Source organism: Rhinichthys klamathensis, unplaced genomic scaffold (assembly GCF_029890125.1).
Source record: "Rhinichthys klamathensis goyatoka isolate OS25496 unplaced genomic scaffold, OSU_Roscu_1.1 h1tg000051l_1, whole genome shotgun sequence".
NCBI classification, from domain to species: Eukaryota; Metazoa; Chordata; class Actinopteri; order Cypriniformes; family Leuciscidae; genus Rhinichthys; species Rhinichthys klamathensis.
Genome location: NW_026606597.1, coordinates 907534 through 923653, shown reverse-complemented (window position 1 = coordinate 923653; position 16120 = coordinate 907534). Strand labels below are relative to the sequence as shown.

At 40.4% G+C, this 16120-nt stretch overlaps 1 protein-coding gene across 1 annotated transcript in view; it reads left to right on the top strand.

The window, feature by feature from the left end:
• Nucleotides 1-16120, top strand: part of lgr4 (leucine-rich repeat containing G protein-coupled receptor 4) — a 64042-nt gene that overhangs the window by 29413 nt on the left and 18509 nt on the right. Inside the window, 1 exon segment of the mRNA XM_056247964.1 lies at nt 15449-15520. Within this exon segment, the coding sequence (XP_056103939.1) occupies nt 15449-15520 (72 nt within the window).

Below are 16120 nucleotides of genomic sequence, written 5' to 3'. Positions count from 1 at the left end.
CCTATGTGTGAAGGGGTTGTAATCACACATTACAATGATCCACTTGTCGGGTTTTGCTATTACCTCTGAAGGCCAATATTCATATTTATATGTGAAGTCTCCGGGTCGGATTTACCGCGAAATCCATCGGATGTGACGTGCATGTGTGCTCCCGAGCGACGGCACTTCAGCTTACGTCATGGAGTCTGATAACACCCCAAAACGACCAGCCTCCAGCACAACACAGACTCCAACACAAACACCACATAAAAAAAGTTTTATCTGCTGAGGCTCGTCAGGCCAAACGTGATTCTGATCGACTCAGGACGAAAACACGGATCAACATCGGCAGAGCTTTTGAATTATTAGTAAACTCTAATGAAATAGCAAGGTAAACTACATGAGACATGAAATTAATACAAAAGACTGTTCCAGGATAACAAAGTAGGTGCTTTAGGATGTAACTTATTTTATGTACTAGATCTACTGTCTAACGTTACTCATCCCACTACTATCATATTGTTTATAATAAACATTTCCAGACACGTTCAGTACAGTAATGTTACTTCCTACTGTCTTACTGTTACACTGACATTGTTCAGTCTAGTTCACCGTTTTCGTTATCATATACCTTCACCTATGTTGACATTGCTGATTGTGAAAGATACACGAATAGTTAGTGAAATGCCTTATGCTAACACCACATGCCGGCTAAATGCAGTCAATGTAACGTTATCATGGTACGAGCATGGAGCATTAGTTCAACGTCAAGCTGATAAAAGTAGCCTATTATTGTAACGTTGCAGTGGGCGTTTACATGAGTTTCCAGCATGTTGTGTGATGCTTTCGCCGTTGCGTTGAAAGTCTCCGTGTGGCCGCTAGTGAATGCTCGCTCTTGAGATCGAGCACGCACACGCACACGAGCACGAGCCCTCTTGTTGCAATCTGAAACATCACCGCTAGAGGCCGCTAAAAAATACATAGAGCACCTTTAACCATTCTATCAGCATCAGTTGTGTTGGGGGTAGTGTAAAAAAAAAAAAAGTTATACAGTAGATATATATATATATATTAGGGGTGGAACGGTACATGTATTCGTACCGAACCGAAACGGTACGGGCATCACGGTTCGGTGCACGAATTTACACGGAGAATACACGGTATAAAAATAAATAAAACTCGCGTGGAAATTAATTAATGTAATGCGGAACTACTGTTAGATACGCGGGTTCTTTAGGGACACATAATCTGTACCATCGGCTTAGCTCTGAACGCGCGTTCACTTCAAACGTTGGCTTTATACGCGCTCTATTCGCGTTTGGTGTGACCGTGACCGCATAATGAACAGGCTGCGATGTCAAGATTGCAATGCTGGTGTGTGTGTGTGTGAGAGAGAGAGGCGCGGCCGCGATCGAACAGTGGAAACATAAAAAAACATACTCCGTCATTTTGTTCATACAGATCATTAAACCTGCAAAGTGTTTACTTATATTTGTGTACTCTCGCAATAAAACACAACATTGTGCTTTTGTCACACTGTAAACTCTTGTCAAACTGTAACCTACAACTGTCACCCAACCAAAATCTCTCTCTCTCTCTCTCTCTCTCTCTCTCTCTCTCTCTCTCTCTCTCTCTCTCTCTCTCTCTCTCTCTCTCTCTCTCTCTCTCTCTCTCTCTCTCTCTCTCTCTCACACACACTCACACACACACACACACACACACACTGTTTTAAAAGCAAACCATATTTATCCAACTCCATTTCAAAACAGTCTGTGGGTCCCATCTTTTGGACATTCATCGCATTGGTTTTCATTTCTCGTCCTCGGAGCACTAATCTTACACATTCTACATTGATTAAAAAAGAAAATCGAATGCGTTATTAATGGTAGTATTATTTTATACAGAAATCAATTATTTATAATTCAGATGAGAATAATGTTACATTGTTAATTAATAATGTTAATTAAAATTAAGGAAAACAAATATATTGATCTGAAATATAGCAAATTAATTTTAAATTAATTCAGGTACAATTACCAAACATATCGCAAGGTCTTTTTGTCTTTTTATTAATAAACTAATTATATAAAACTATTGTCAGTGCACTACAAATAAACTGGTTCTATGCCTTTATTAATAAAACTTATTTAAAAAATACAATGCCTTCTGTATTTTTGTTTTGCTTTTCCCTCCATTGTACCGAAATCGTACCGAACCGTGATGTCTGAACCGAGGTATGAACCGAACCGTGACTTCTGTGTACCGTTCCACCCCTAATATATATATATATACAGTGAGGAAAATAAGTATTTGAACACCCTGGTATTTTGCAAGTTCTCCCACTTAGAAATCATGGAGGGGTCTGAAATTGTCATCGTAGGTGCATGTCCACTGTGAGAGACATAATCTAAAAAAAAAAAAAAATCCAGAAATCACAATGTATAATTTAACCATTTATTTGTATGATACAGCTGCAAATAAGTATTTGAACACCTGAGAAAATCAATGTTAATATTTGGTACAGTAGCCTTTGTTTGCAATTACAGAGGTCAAACGTTTCCTGTAGTTTTTCACCAGGTTTGCACACACTGCAGGAGGGATTTTGGACCACTCCTCCACACAGATCTTCTCTAGATCAGTCAGGTTTCTGGGCTGTCGCTGAGAAAAACGGAGTTTGAGCTCCCTCCAAAGATTCTCTATTGGGTTTAGGTCTGGAGACTGGCTAGGCCACGCCAGAACCTTGATATGCTTCTTACAGAGCCACTCCTTGGTTATCCTGGCTGTGTGCTTCGGGTCATTGTCATGTTGGAAGACCCAGCCTCGACCCATCTTCAATGCTCTAACTGAGGGAAGGAGGTTGTTCCCCAAAATCTCGCAATACATGGCCCCGGTCATCCTCTCCTTAATACAGTGCAGTCGTCCTGTCCCATGTGCAGAAAAACACCCCCAAAGCATGATGCTACCACCCCCATGCTTAACAGTAGGGATGGTACTCATCATTCTTCTTCCTCCCAACACGGCGAGTGGAATTATGACCAAAAAGTTCTATTTTGGTCTCATCTGACCACATGACTTTCTCCCATGACTCCTCTGGATCATCCAAATGGTCATTGGCAAACTTAAGACGGGACTTGCTGGTTTAAGCAGGGGAACCTTCCATGCCATGCATGATTTCAAACCATGACGTCTTAGTGTATAACCAACAGTAACCTTTGAAATGGTGGTCCCAGCTCTTTTCAGGTCATTGACCAGCTCCTCCCGTGTAGTTCTGGGCTGATTTCTCACCTTTCTTAGGATCATTGAGACCCCATGAGGTGAGATCTTGCATGGAGCCCCAGTCCGAAGGAGATTGACAGTCATGTTTAGCTTCTTCCATTTTCTAATGATTGCTCCAACAGTGGACCTTTTTTCACCAAGCTGCTTGGCAATTTCCCCGTAGCCCTTTCCAGCCTTGTGGAGGTGTACAATTTTGTCTCTAGTGTCTTTGGACAGCTCTTTGGTCTTGGCCATGTTAGTAGTTGGATTCTTACTGATTGTATGGGGTGGACAGGTGTCTTTATGCAGCTAACGACCTCAAACAGGTGCATCTAATTTAGGATAATAAATGGAGTGGAGGTGGACATTTTAAAGGCAGACTAACAGGTCTTTGAGGGTCAGAATTCTAGCTGATAGACAGGTGTTCAAATACTTATTTGCAGCTGTATCATACAAATAAATAGTTAAATCATATATTGTGATTTCTGGATATTTTTTTTTTAGATTATGTCTCTCACAGTGGACATGCACCTACGATGACAATTTCAGACCCCTCCATGATTTCTAAGTGGGAGAACTTGCAAAATAGCAGGGTGTTCAAATACTTATTTTCCTCACTGTGTATATATATATATATATATATATATATATATATATATATATATATATATATATATACACACACACACTCACCTAAAGGATTATTAGGAACACCTGTTCAATTTCTCATTAATGCAATTATCTAATCAACCAATCACATGGCAGTTGCTTCAATGCATTTAGGGGTGTGGTCCTGGTCAAGACAATCTCCTGAACTCCAAACTGAATGTCAGAATGGGAAAGAAAGGTGATTCAAGCAATTTTGAGCGTGGCATGGTTGTTGGTGCCAGACAGGCCGGTCTGAGTATTTCACAATCTGCTCAGTTACTGGGATTTTCACGCACAACCATTTCTAGGGTTTACAAAGAATGGTGTGAAAAGGGAAAAACATCCAGTATGCGGCAGTCCTGTGGGCAAAAATGCCTTGTTGATGCTAGAGGTCAGAGGAGAATGGGCCGACTGATTCAAGCTGATAGAAGAGCAACTTTGACTGAAATAACCACTCGTTACAACCGAGGTATGCAGCAAAGCATTTGTGAAGCCACAACACGCACAACCTTGAGGCGGATGGGCTACAACAGCAGAAGACCCCACCGGGTACCACTCATCTCCACTACAAATAGGAAAAAGAGGCTACAATTTGCAAGAGCTCACCAAAATTGGACAGTTGAAGACTGGAAAAATGTTGCCTGGTCTGAGTCTCGATTTCTGTTGAGATATTCAGATGGTAGAGTCAGAATTTGGTGTAAACAGAATGAGAACATGGATCCATCATGCCTTGTTACCACTGTGCAGGCTGGTGGTGGTGGTGTAATGGTGTGGGGGATGTTTTCTTGGCACACTTTAGGCCCCTTAGTGCCAATTGGGCATCGTTTAAATGCCACAGCCTACCTGAGCATTGTTTCAGACCATGTCCATCCCTTTATGGCCACCATGTACCCATCCTCTGATGGCTACTTCCAGCAGGATAATGCACCATGTCACAAAGCTCGAATCATTTCAAATTGGTTTCTTGAACATGACAATGAGTTCACTGTACTAAAATGGCCCCCACAGTCACCAGATCTCAACCCAATAGAGCATCTTTGGGATGTGGTGGAACGGGAGCTTCGTGCCCTGGATGTGCATCCCACAAATCTCCATCAACTGCAAGATGCTATCCTATCAATATGGGCCAACATTTCTAAAGAATGCTTTCAGCACCTTGTTGAATCAATGCCACGTAGAATTAAGGCAGTTCTGAAGGCGAAAGGGGGTCAAACACAGTATTAGTATGGTGTTCCTAATAATCCTTTAGATGAGTGTGTGTATATATACACTCACCGGCCACTTTATTAGGTACCCCATGCTAGTAACGGGTTGGACCCCCTTTTGCCTTCAGAACTGCCTCAATTCTTCGTGGCATAGATTCAACAAGGTGCTGGAAGCATTCCTCAGGGAGTTTGGTCCATATTGACATGATGGCATCACACAGTTGCCGCAGATTTGTCGGCTGCACATCCATGATGCGAATCTCCCGTTCCACCACATCCCAAAGATGCTCTATTGGGTTGAGATCTGGTGACTGTGGAGGCCATTTTAGTACAGTGAACTCATTGTCATGTTCAAGAAACCAATTTGAAATGATTAGAGCTTTGTGACATGGTGGAAGTAGCCATCAGAGGATGGGTACATGGTGGCCATAAAGGGATGGACATGGTCAGAAACAATGCTCAGGTAGGCCGTGGCATTTAAACGATGCCCAATTGGCACTAAGGGGCCTAAAGTGTGCCAGGAAAACATCCCCCACACCATTACACCACCACCACCAGCCTGCACAGTGGTAACAAGGCATGATGGTTCCATGTTCTCATTCTGTTTACGCCAAATTCTGACTCTAACATCTGAATGTCTCAACAGAAATCGAGACTCATCAGACCAGGCAACATTTTTCCAGTCTTCAACTGTTCAATTTTGGTGAGCTCTTGCAAATTGTAGCCTCTTTTTCCTATTTGTAGTGGAGATGAGTGGTACCCGGTGGAGTCTTCTGCTGTTGTAGCCCATCCGCCTCAAGGTTGTGCGTGTTGTGGCTTCACAAATGCTTTGCTGCATACCTCGGTTGTAACGAGTGGTTATTTCAGTCACTGTTGCCCTTCTATCAGCTCGAACCAGTCTGGCCATTCTCCTCTGACCTCTGGCATCAACAAGGCATTTCCGCCCACAGAACTGCCGCTCACTGGATGTTTTTTCTTTTTCGGACCATTCTCTGTAAACCCTAGAGATGGTTGTGCGTGAAAATCCCAGTAGATTAGCAGTTTCTGAAATACTCAGACCAGCCCTTCTGGCACCAACAATCATGCCACGTTCAAAGTCACTCAAATCAACTTTCTTCCCCATACTGATGCTCGGTTTGAACTGCAGGAGATTGTCTTGACCATGTCTACATGCCTAAATGCACTGAGTTGCCGCCATGTGATTGGCTGCTTAGAAATTAAGTGTTAACGAGCAGTTGGACAGGTGTACCTAATAAAGTGGCTGGTGAGTGTATATATATATATATATATATATATATATAATACAGTTCTGGCAGGTCACGTTAGTCAAGCTCGCATCAGCTGATCCACGTCTACCTATTAAGAATGAGGAGTCACGTGCCGATTTGGCACCGGTCGGCCATGATGGTAGGAGACGCTATCGGTTGCCAGGGGCAACGCCTTCAGAACTTCACAGAGGCGCGACTAAACATTCCAGAAATAGTGAAAGAGAGACAGCGCAGCTTAGTATTTGTTTACATTTTAGCGATACGCCGCAGTTTCTTTGGAAGATATGGAGAAGGAAGAGAAATGAAAGGGGTTCTATCGAGAGAGACTAAATTACAATGCTAGCCAGCTTTATTTAGAGAAACTGCTTGTCAATAAACTGACAGCAGCAACAGCGAGCAAAGTATCATTTCAAAAGCAACACATTTCAGCACAGTCCGCCTTTTATTTAACACAAACGAATGAAATTAATACTCTGTTATTCAACTAGAGTTGTTTAATTTGTTATAGATATATCTGTACCGCGAAATGTTTTAAAAAGACACTTTTTTTAATGACGTACGACTCGCATTGACGGGAATGTCCGATCTGTCCACTTAAAGGGATAGTTCACTTTGAAATTAATTTTTGGTATGTTTTAGCTTACCTCAAGGGCATCCAAGGTGTCTTTGTTTCCGCAGTAGTTTCAATTTTGATATTTTTTAGGTCAAACCGTTCTTGTCTGTCAGTCATATAATGCAGGTCTATGGTCACTTCCTCAAAGAGCATGCACAGAGAAGTCCAAATTAAACATGATTTAATGACTCGTAAATGTAAGTACACATTGATGGCCTAAGACACGAAACGAGCAGTTTGTGTGAGAAAACGAACAGTATTTATATCGTTTTTACCTCTTGTAAACACAGCCACGTCCAAGTGATCTGAGGGCGCGGGCGCTTCGGTCTTTTCCGGCAAGCGCCGGAAAGCTCCGCAAGTGATCTCTCGCGCGTGTACGTCACTCATTGTTTACACAGAACAGAGATTGTAGGTAAGACGGCTAATTAAAAGGGTACTAATTTGCGCTTATCCGGGATGTTTAAACCGTCGTAAAAGAAAACAATTAAAAAAATAAAATGAAATAAAAATGAACCATTAAAGCTCTTGACCTGCAAAAAAAAAAAAACAACGTTCAGACTCTGTGGTTTTTAAATGATGTCATTTAGAGCAAACTGAATCCAGCCTCACTGGACGTGTCCTAAACAATGCCGTAGGAAAATTTGACAATGCCATATGGGATATATTGCATTGTACTGCCTTATTAATTCAATTGCAATTTGTTTTATATAGGCACTTCTGTCTTGGAAATGTTGGCTGAACACATCACATGGTCACATGATATTTCCCATGCTTACTGAAGTGGTTACTAAAGCAACACTCCAGAGTAGCTCTACTCAGCTCTGGCAACACACTGACCACAGAATGAGACTTAGATTAGTTCCAGACAAATAAAGATCAGGGGTGACATCTCCCTGCTCAATGCATCGGACTGCTGAGTAGTGACATTGAGTGTGTGCATAAGGAATCCACCCATGGAAGCCTGGCCAGATCTGGTGGCTTTGAGAGTGAGCCAAACCAGAACGATATAGAGAGAAATACATGGAGGGAAAGAATGTCTCTTTTTCCCGCAAGCTAACCCAACCACATTGGTGAGCCACAACAAATGTGTTGATGTAAACAAGAACGTAGTTGGACTGCAGTTGATTGTTTAATTTGGGGTTTGTGTCGTGGTTGGTGAAAGAGAGATATTCTGTCAATTTCTGAGTGATGGTTCATCATTTTAACTTTTTGGTATCCCAGCAGTCTTTTCCATCTCTCTCTGGGCCAGATGTACTAGCGCTTTTGTGCCCACTTCAGGCGTATTTGTTTTCGCAAAGTGTGCATAAAACCATGGCGAGGTATGGCGGGACGCACCGAGATGAAAGCGCAGACTGCCTGTCGCGGGAACTGAAAATGGCAAAATGCGCTTTTCGTGTCATGCATATGCATTCATGGGATGGTCAAGGGGAAAGTGGGAGTGTCACATAAAGAGATGGGAGGGGAAGCGTCTAACTGCGCCTAATTATGTATTCCGCGTTATGTACAGAAAAAGCCGGTGAAAGCGCGCATCTATTTTGCGCTGAAAATTCTCCGCCTCTTAAAAGCAGGTGTAACTTAGGAAGCGGGTTTCCTGGCATATGCCTCCTGGTGAAATGGCAGCAGTAATCCGAGCAAGACGAAGACATAGGCTAAGGAGACGAGCTGAAAAGATTTTTGCCACAAGAATCACACTTTTTCAGTTGAGTGAAAACGAAATCATTAAGCGTTACAAATTATACTACAGGGCTGTTGAATGCTTGATTCTGATTGGTTGAGAACGTTCTAAGGTGTGCAATTATTTTCAGGGAAACGCACGGCTAAAGTAGTTCCAGGCAGGTTTGACCGCATTACAGTTCCACACTGCGCGTAGTTAACTGTAATAACGGAAAATAGGATACAATTCATAACAAGAAAAAAAAAAACATGCAGCCCCATGCACTTGATCTGCAATTTTCGATGTCTAACTTCACAATCAATGGACACATACAGTTTAATTTTAATAAAGTATGTAGTCCTATCTATAGGCTAAATAGAAAATTAAATTGAATAGGCTATATAAATAAATTGATAGTCGATCTTGCTGGGTTTTCGTAATTATTCCAGATAATATAACAATAAATAATTATTGATAGGCCGAGACCGGGGACAGTTGCAACAGGGGATGGTTGCAACATGTAATTTTTCTCCAATCAGAAACAAGCTAGAGTGATGACACTCACACTGCACATGCTCAGCTGGATGCCCCGCCTTCCAGAGAAAATATCGAGGAGGTTTCTGAGCTGCTCCAGGATTTATTGACGAAAAACTATTTTTGAGATATGAAAGTATTTTTTTTCTTGAGCTTTATTTTTGTTAAACTGTTGTCACTGTTTTTGTGATTGAGCTCAAACTTATATGGTTTAAATGAGTGATATGTTAACTTTAAGCTAGTATGGTTAGAATGTATCAAGGTAGCCTTGTTTAGCTAGCACATGAGGTTTTATTGAACTGACAGGAACGGGGATGGTTGCAACAACTGTTGCAACTGTCCCCATACAATGCATAAATAAATAAACAGACCACAAAAATGATAATATAAAAGTTTTAAAAAAATGTTTACATGACAATAGGCTAAATAAAAGTTAATTGCCTCACAAATTGTTCCATTCTTCCTATGTCACTAAAAGCCTACTGTATTTTATATCAGTTTGAATATTTGACATCTGCACATAAGGCCTAGTCATCTAGACAAATCTATAATTGTCATCTAATAAAAGCTGATGAATAAATAACACTGTAATATTATTATAACTTACATTTTTGATAATAATCATTTTTCTAACACTGACATATATTGTAATATATTGTATTTGTAACATGTTGCAACCATCCCCAAACAATGTTGCAACTATCCCCGGGCCCGGGGTCAGTTGCAACATCTGACTCCTTACATTCAAATGCAAATTGTGAAAAATGTAGATTCTGTAATTATCTTTAAATGGTTTAGACTATTAACAGACAGATGTAAGATTATTGTATAAACAATTGGTTTGTCTAATCCAAACCATCTCTGAGTAACAGAGCCAAATTCAAAAAGTGTTGCAACTGTCCCCGGTCTCCCCTACTTGTTAAAAGGGCTTTGTGTGTTTCATTTATTGGGTTATCTACTGGCAATTATAGAAAACAAGAATGAACGAATTAATTAAAACAAATGTAATTAATAAATAAATAATAATATTGACTCACATGCTTTTCTGTCTTATTATTGCAACATCTCTCTCTCTCTCTCTCTCTCTCTCTCTCTCTCTCTCTCTCTCTCTCTCTCTCTCTCTCTCTCTCTCTCTCTCTCTCTCTCTCTCTCTCTCTCTCTCTCTCTCTCTCTCTTTCTAATAACGGCATAATAACTGCATAAAGCCGGGACACACTGACTAAGGCCAGTTATGAATGTAATTTGATACTTATTACTGATCATGCCCAAACGCGTGTTCAGCGCGTTCAGTCTATTCACAGTCTGTGTTTAAGACCTGCTACAGTCGATGGAAACAGTCAGTCTTCGAATGTTTCAGCAAGTCGTAAGTGTGTCCCCATCATTAGTCTGCTATCAGTGGCTCAAACCTCCGTTACTAACTCTAAAATGACGTTTTGGAATTAGCAACGCAGGCATGGGATTAGATGCGTAAGAAATTAGTCCTACATACAAGAGCGTTTTAATGACAAAAACTTGACAAACGTCTTGAAATGCATCATCTGAACAATGTTTTGAGGTGTGGTAACTGTAGTATAAGCGGAATAATTGACTTCAGGCCGTTGAATTATTAGAAAAATAATGCACACCGAGGTGTAACGGCCACTCCGCTTCGCGTCGTGACCGCATTACCACCTCGGGTGTGCATTATTTTTCTAATAATTCAATGGCCTGTCGTCAATTATTCCTTACTTAAGCTCTACGCAATATTACAGTTACTGGAAGAAATCAAAGATGACATCGAATCTCCGACTCAGCGTTCTTATTCTATTCCAGCAGTCGTTAAACTCCTCGCTACATTACAATTATTGGCATCAGGATCATTTCAAACAGTCATAGCATCAGCAGTGAGAGGAGGAGGCCCATTCAATTGCGCGTTTAAATGCGTGCAATTTACAGTATAGTGGGTGGAGACTCGGATTACCTGATGAACTGCAGGTTTGGTACATAACACGTTTCACATCAAGCGATTTCTGCGTCTTGGCCATGGCGCTATTAACGCTGCGTTCGCAAATGTACGTACATCTGGCCCTCAGTGTTTTCTCTCTCCTTCCATCTCCCTGTGTGTGGCAATGTTTCAACACTTAGAAGCTGAACCCCTATGATCCCGCGGACAGATAAGCCACCTCAGTCATGTCCTCACCGTCATAATTACAGCTGTATTATCCATTGTCTCTTGTTTTTCCTCTGTCTTTCCTCTTTGTCTCTCTGTCTCCAGGTTTGCTGGTGAATAATGGAGGCACTGTGATAATTATCCACACAGTTACATATATACTTTGGTATTATATGGAGAATGTAAGGGTGTGGTAGAGAAAGGGATGACAGTAAAAAGAGGAACATGTTTACCTTTAAAGGTGCATCATCACCTTTTTTCACAAAGACCTCCATTCATCTCAGCAGCATTTGACCTCATGGAATTACATGATTTAAAAATTTGCGCTCAAGTTTCGCATACAGGTTTATTTTTTATTTTTATGTATGAACATTTATAACACCATACTTTGTATTATATTACCTTTGCATTAAATTAACACTGCTGTAAGGGTGTTTATAATATAGTGGCTATGGGAGTGACGGTAAAGTTGACATCTTTCTCTCTTCTTACTGCCGTTATCAATTTCTCTCTATTTTTTCCCTGTTTTTGAAAGTTTTGAAAAACTATTGTGGGATTTTTCTTTTGCTATTTGAGCAAATGGGAACACAAAAAATATATTTAATGTATTCTCTCAATACTCTCAAGTTTACCCAACTATGACGAGAAACACGGAAATGTGAAAAGGGTCGATCCAAAAATGGTCACTGGCAAAGCATCTATTTTAATATAATGATATATTTACAATTTACTTTACATTTTGTTTGCAAAATGATGTAGCTTTTAAATTCGTCAATGGAGAAAGATGCTTTTGTGGAGATCTTTTGCGAAAACACTTTCCTGCAGAGTTTAGAATGAAAAAGGAAAATTATGTCATCATTTACTCAGCATTAAGTTGTTCCAAACTTCTATGAATTTCTTTCTTCTGCTGAACACAAAAGATGATATTTTGAAGAATGTCAGTAACCAAACAGTTGATGGCCCCCATTGACTTACATAGTCTTTTTTTCCTCCATACTATGAAAGTCAATGGGTAAACTATATTTTAGATTAGGGCTGCAAGATAGGAAGTGCGATAACAATAGGGAACGTAGTTGGTCCGAGATCTGTACGGACCAGGCCCCACTGTTCGTAATGCATGTGATTCGCAATTAATTGCAGTGTTTAACCATGATAAAGTGAAAGTTTATCATTTGCACCTGTTTTAAGTCCTGTTTAAACATTCAAGCGAGTTTAAAGCATTCAAGCGCAAGCAGATGCAGAACCATGCAGGTGGCACACAAACAAAGAATTCAGTTCTCTTTCTCGTCTTATTGTGCTCAAACACAGTCGCAAAAGTCTTAAGTAAACGTAAACAATTGAAAGAAAACGGATGCGTGTCATTATATTGTATCCGTGCATAGGGGTGGGCGATATCTCGATATTTGAAATATATCGAGATATTTTTTAAACACGATATGGATTTTGACATATCGTATATATCGATATATTGTTTATATTTAATTCTGATTTCGCCACTTTGTCTTCTCTGCGCTGTGCTCGCCCCCGCCTCCTTGCTTTTGTTCCCCCTCCCCCCGCGTGTTGTCTCATTCAACATGGCGGCGGCCGCAACTAGCCCAGAGGCTACAGAACTCGTCTAAAAAAATCATCTTAAATGCTGTCTTACATGCACTTCTTGACGCACACTAGCAAACACACGCAAGGTCTCTCGCTCTCTGTCCCTCTCTGCCGCATGCGCGCTACACGGTGCTCTCTCCCTCTCTGCCGTGCGCATGCTACACGGTTTGAACATACATATTCACACAGCCTTTCGAAAACCTTTCGAGTGGATAAATTTCCCGGGACAGGTTATTAAAAAGAATGACAATCCCGGTAAAACGGGACAGGTGGCAACCCTGGCCATTGCCGTCGTTGAATTATTATTTTTGTATACAGGGTTTTTTTTTTTTAATGTCGCAGAAGCACTTTGGACTACATGAACTGCCTACCTCTTTGCACTCCAATAAAAAAAAAGACTGTGGTGTTTGGCACATTTGTTTTTGCAGTAGTTTTTGTTGGGTTATTTTTCCTGTAAAGATATCGAGATATATATCATATATCGAGATATAGCAAAATATATCGAGATATATGTTTTGCTCCATATCGCCCAGCCCTATCCGTGCATTTGGTCTTAGTGAAAGCAGCCTAATAATCATGCGGCTGTCTGTATTATTAATGTTAATCAAACAACAATAGACAAAGAAAATCATCTGATGAAATTGTTTTCATATTACAATATAGCCTACATTGCAGAAAATCGCAATGCCAATATCGTACAGCCCTGTTTTAGATGCAATTTATTTCAGACATGCATCTAAGGGCCACCAAGGGGCAGTTAACTCGTCCTGGTGCTGTAAACGATTGGGGCAAATGGAAGGCTTTCTGTTCTTTCTGAAACGCTGTGGCCTATTTCTGCTCCTGACAGAGAAAGAGAGAGAGATAAGAGAGTTAGAATAGTGTGTGAGAGTTTTCTGACTCCAGTTTCAGTGGGTGATAAATCTGGTGTTAATCTCTCTGGCCTGATTTGGTGAAGTTATGTGTACCCTCTGCCCACCTTACCACTCACAAGCACTCTCACACACATGCAGCATTGACAAACCCATATATACCGTGTATTGTACAGCGTAACCTGTGTACATGCCTTCACACACCATATGAAATTCAGACTCAAGATGTCCATTTGATTATCTCTGAGTCTGAATAGAATGTGTCTGAGTGCGTGTTGTCCAGCCCAAAACATAACTGTACAATCAGAACATCACATCACATTCATTCCAGCCATCACATTCTGACACGTCTTAGGTATTTGTGCTGCCCAATCAGACAGAAAGTCTGTAGAGGCTTTTGCCAACAGAGAACAAGTTAGCACTTCAGGAGAGAGCAGTGCTTATCACACACACTACTTTCAGCACCGCAGATATCGGCTGCTGTATATATTGTACTCCCGCACTAAGCCCTGTAGAACGTTTATGGTTGCCAGCCAAGTGACATAGCAGTTGACCCTTTGCTAAGCACACCCCACTTAGTTACTGTTGCTAATCTAGACAAACTTTACAGAATATCCCATCGGCATAAACTGGAGATTTCTGTAAACAACACGATTTTTTTGTAAAATGTGCTCAGAAAGTGTGAGGAAATAATTTTGCTACAATTCGTATTAGTAGTAAAATTAAATTATGCAATAACATGACACTGATGTAAAGTATGTGTGTGAAGTCTCTTACGCTGCATTTATTTGAATGCAATAAAACAGTAATATTGTTAAATATTATTACAATAAAAAAAAATTCTATTTGCCATTACTCCCAGTTTTCAGTGTCACATGATCCTTAAAATCTATATGCTGATATGGTGCTTAAGAACTCAAGATACAAGTTACTAACTATGAGTGACAAAGCAGTGACGCTGTTCTGAGTTGTGGGAACGTTTTCTTCAAACAGTTTCATTTTATTAAAACTATTATCGGTAACACTTTACAATAAGGTTCATTAGTTAACTACATTAGTTAAAATTTACTAAGAATGAACAATACTACTTCAGCATTTGTTAATCTTTGTTAATGTTAATTTTAACATTTACTAATACTTTATTAGAATCTTGTTAACATTAGTTAATGCACTGTGAACTAACATGAACAAACAATGAACAGCTGGATTTGTATTAACTAACGTTAACAAAAACAGTAACAAATGTATTGCTCATGGTTAGTTCATGTTAGTTAATACATTAACTAATGTTTAATAAATGAACCTTATTGTAAAGTGTTACCCTATTATCAATTAAACTAACTCCCATTCACAATCACATTAGCTTAGTAACAAACTTTTGCTTTTTTTTTTTTTCAAAGGATTGGTCAGTTTCATTTTAAGGTGGGGCTTAGGGAAGGGTCAGTTAAAAAAATGCAGAATGTATAGTTGCAAGTGTGAGTTTATCAGCATTTTACAATGGCTCATCCAGCCTAGTTTAGAGTTGTAGCTCTTCCTTTTTTAATCGCTCTTTCTGTGTTCCTTCCCACTCACACCCTTGCATTCACTCCCTTTGACACCCCTTCTCCAGCTTTCCATCAGAATGACCTTTTTTTTTTTAACAGTCTAGCTGAAATGAAATATCTTTCTCTCTCCATAGACGTTTGGCTGGTAATGACCTTGCTTTCATCCACCCAGAGGCTCTGTCTGGCCTCCATCAGCTTAAAGTCCTGTAAGTATTCCACACACTCTCACGCGCGCACACACACACACACACACACACACACACACACACACACACACACACACACACACACACACACACACACACACACACACACACACACACACACACACACACACACACACCTCTATTTGATGGCTTACTCGTTCACCCAGAGAGACGATCTTGAATAGCGCAGTGAGAGAGCAGTAGATCCTGCTGTGTGTCTTGTTGAGTTGTTAAGTGGTGTTGTGTAACTAACAGGAATTTCACTGCTACTGGATCAGCAAGTCTGTCAGTGTCTGATGGAGTACCTTCATTGTGATGCACCCCCCTCTCTCTCTCTCTCTCTCTTTCTCTCTCTTTTCTCTAACTCATATTTTGTCCTTCAGGTGTTTGTGAGCCAATTCAAATGCAGCTTATCAGCTGCTTGGTCCCCTTAGCCATGCTTTACATAAAGCTCATTTTTCCTCTTCCTGTCCTCGTCCAGGGCTGTTCTAGACACTGTTGTGGGAAGTTGGGGATGAGTTAGGAAAACCTATTGTGGACCTAAAGCCAAGGACTTTGGAACTGTAGATGTTGGAGATGATTTGAGACCAGTTTTTATTT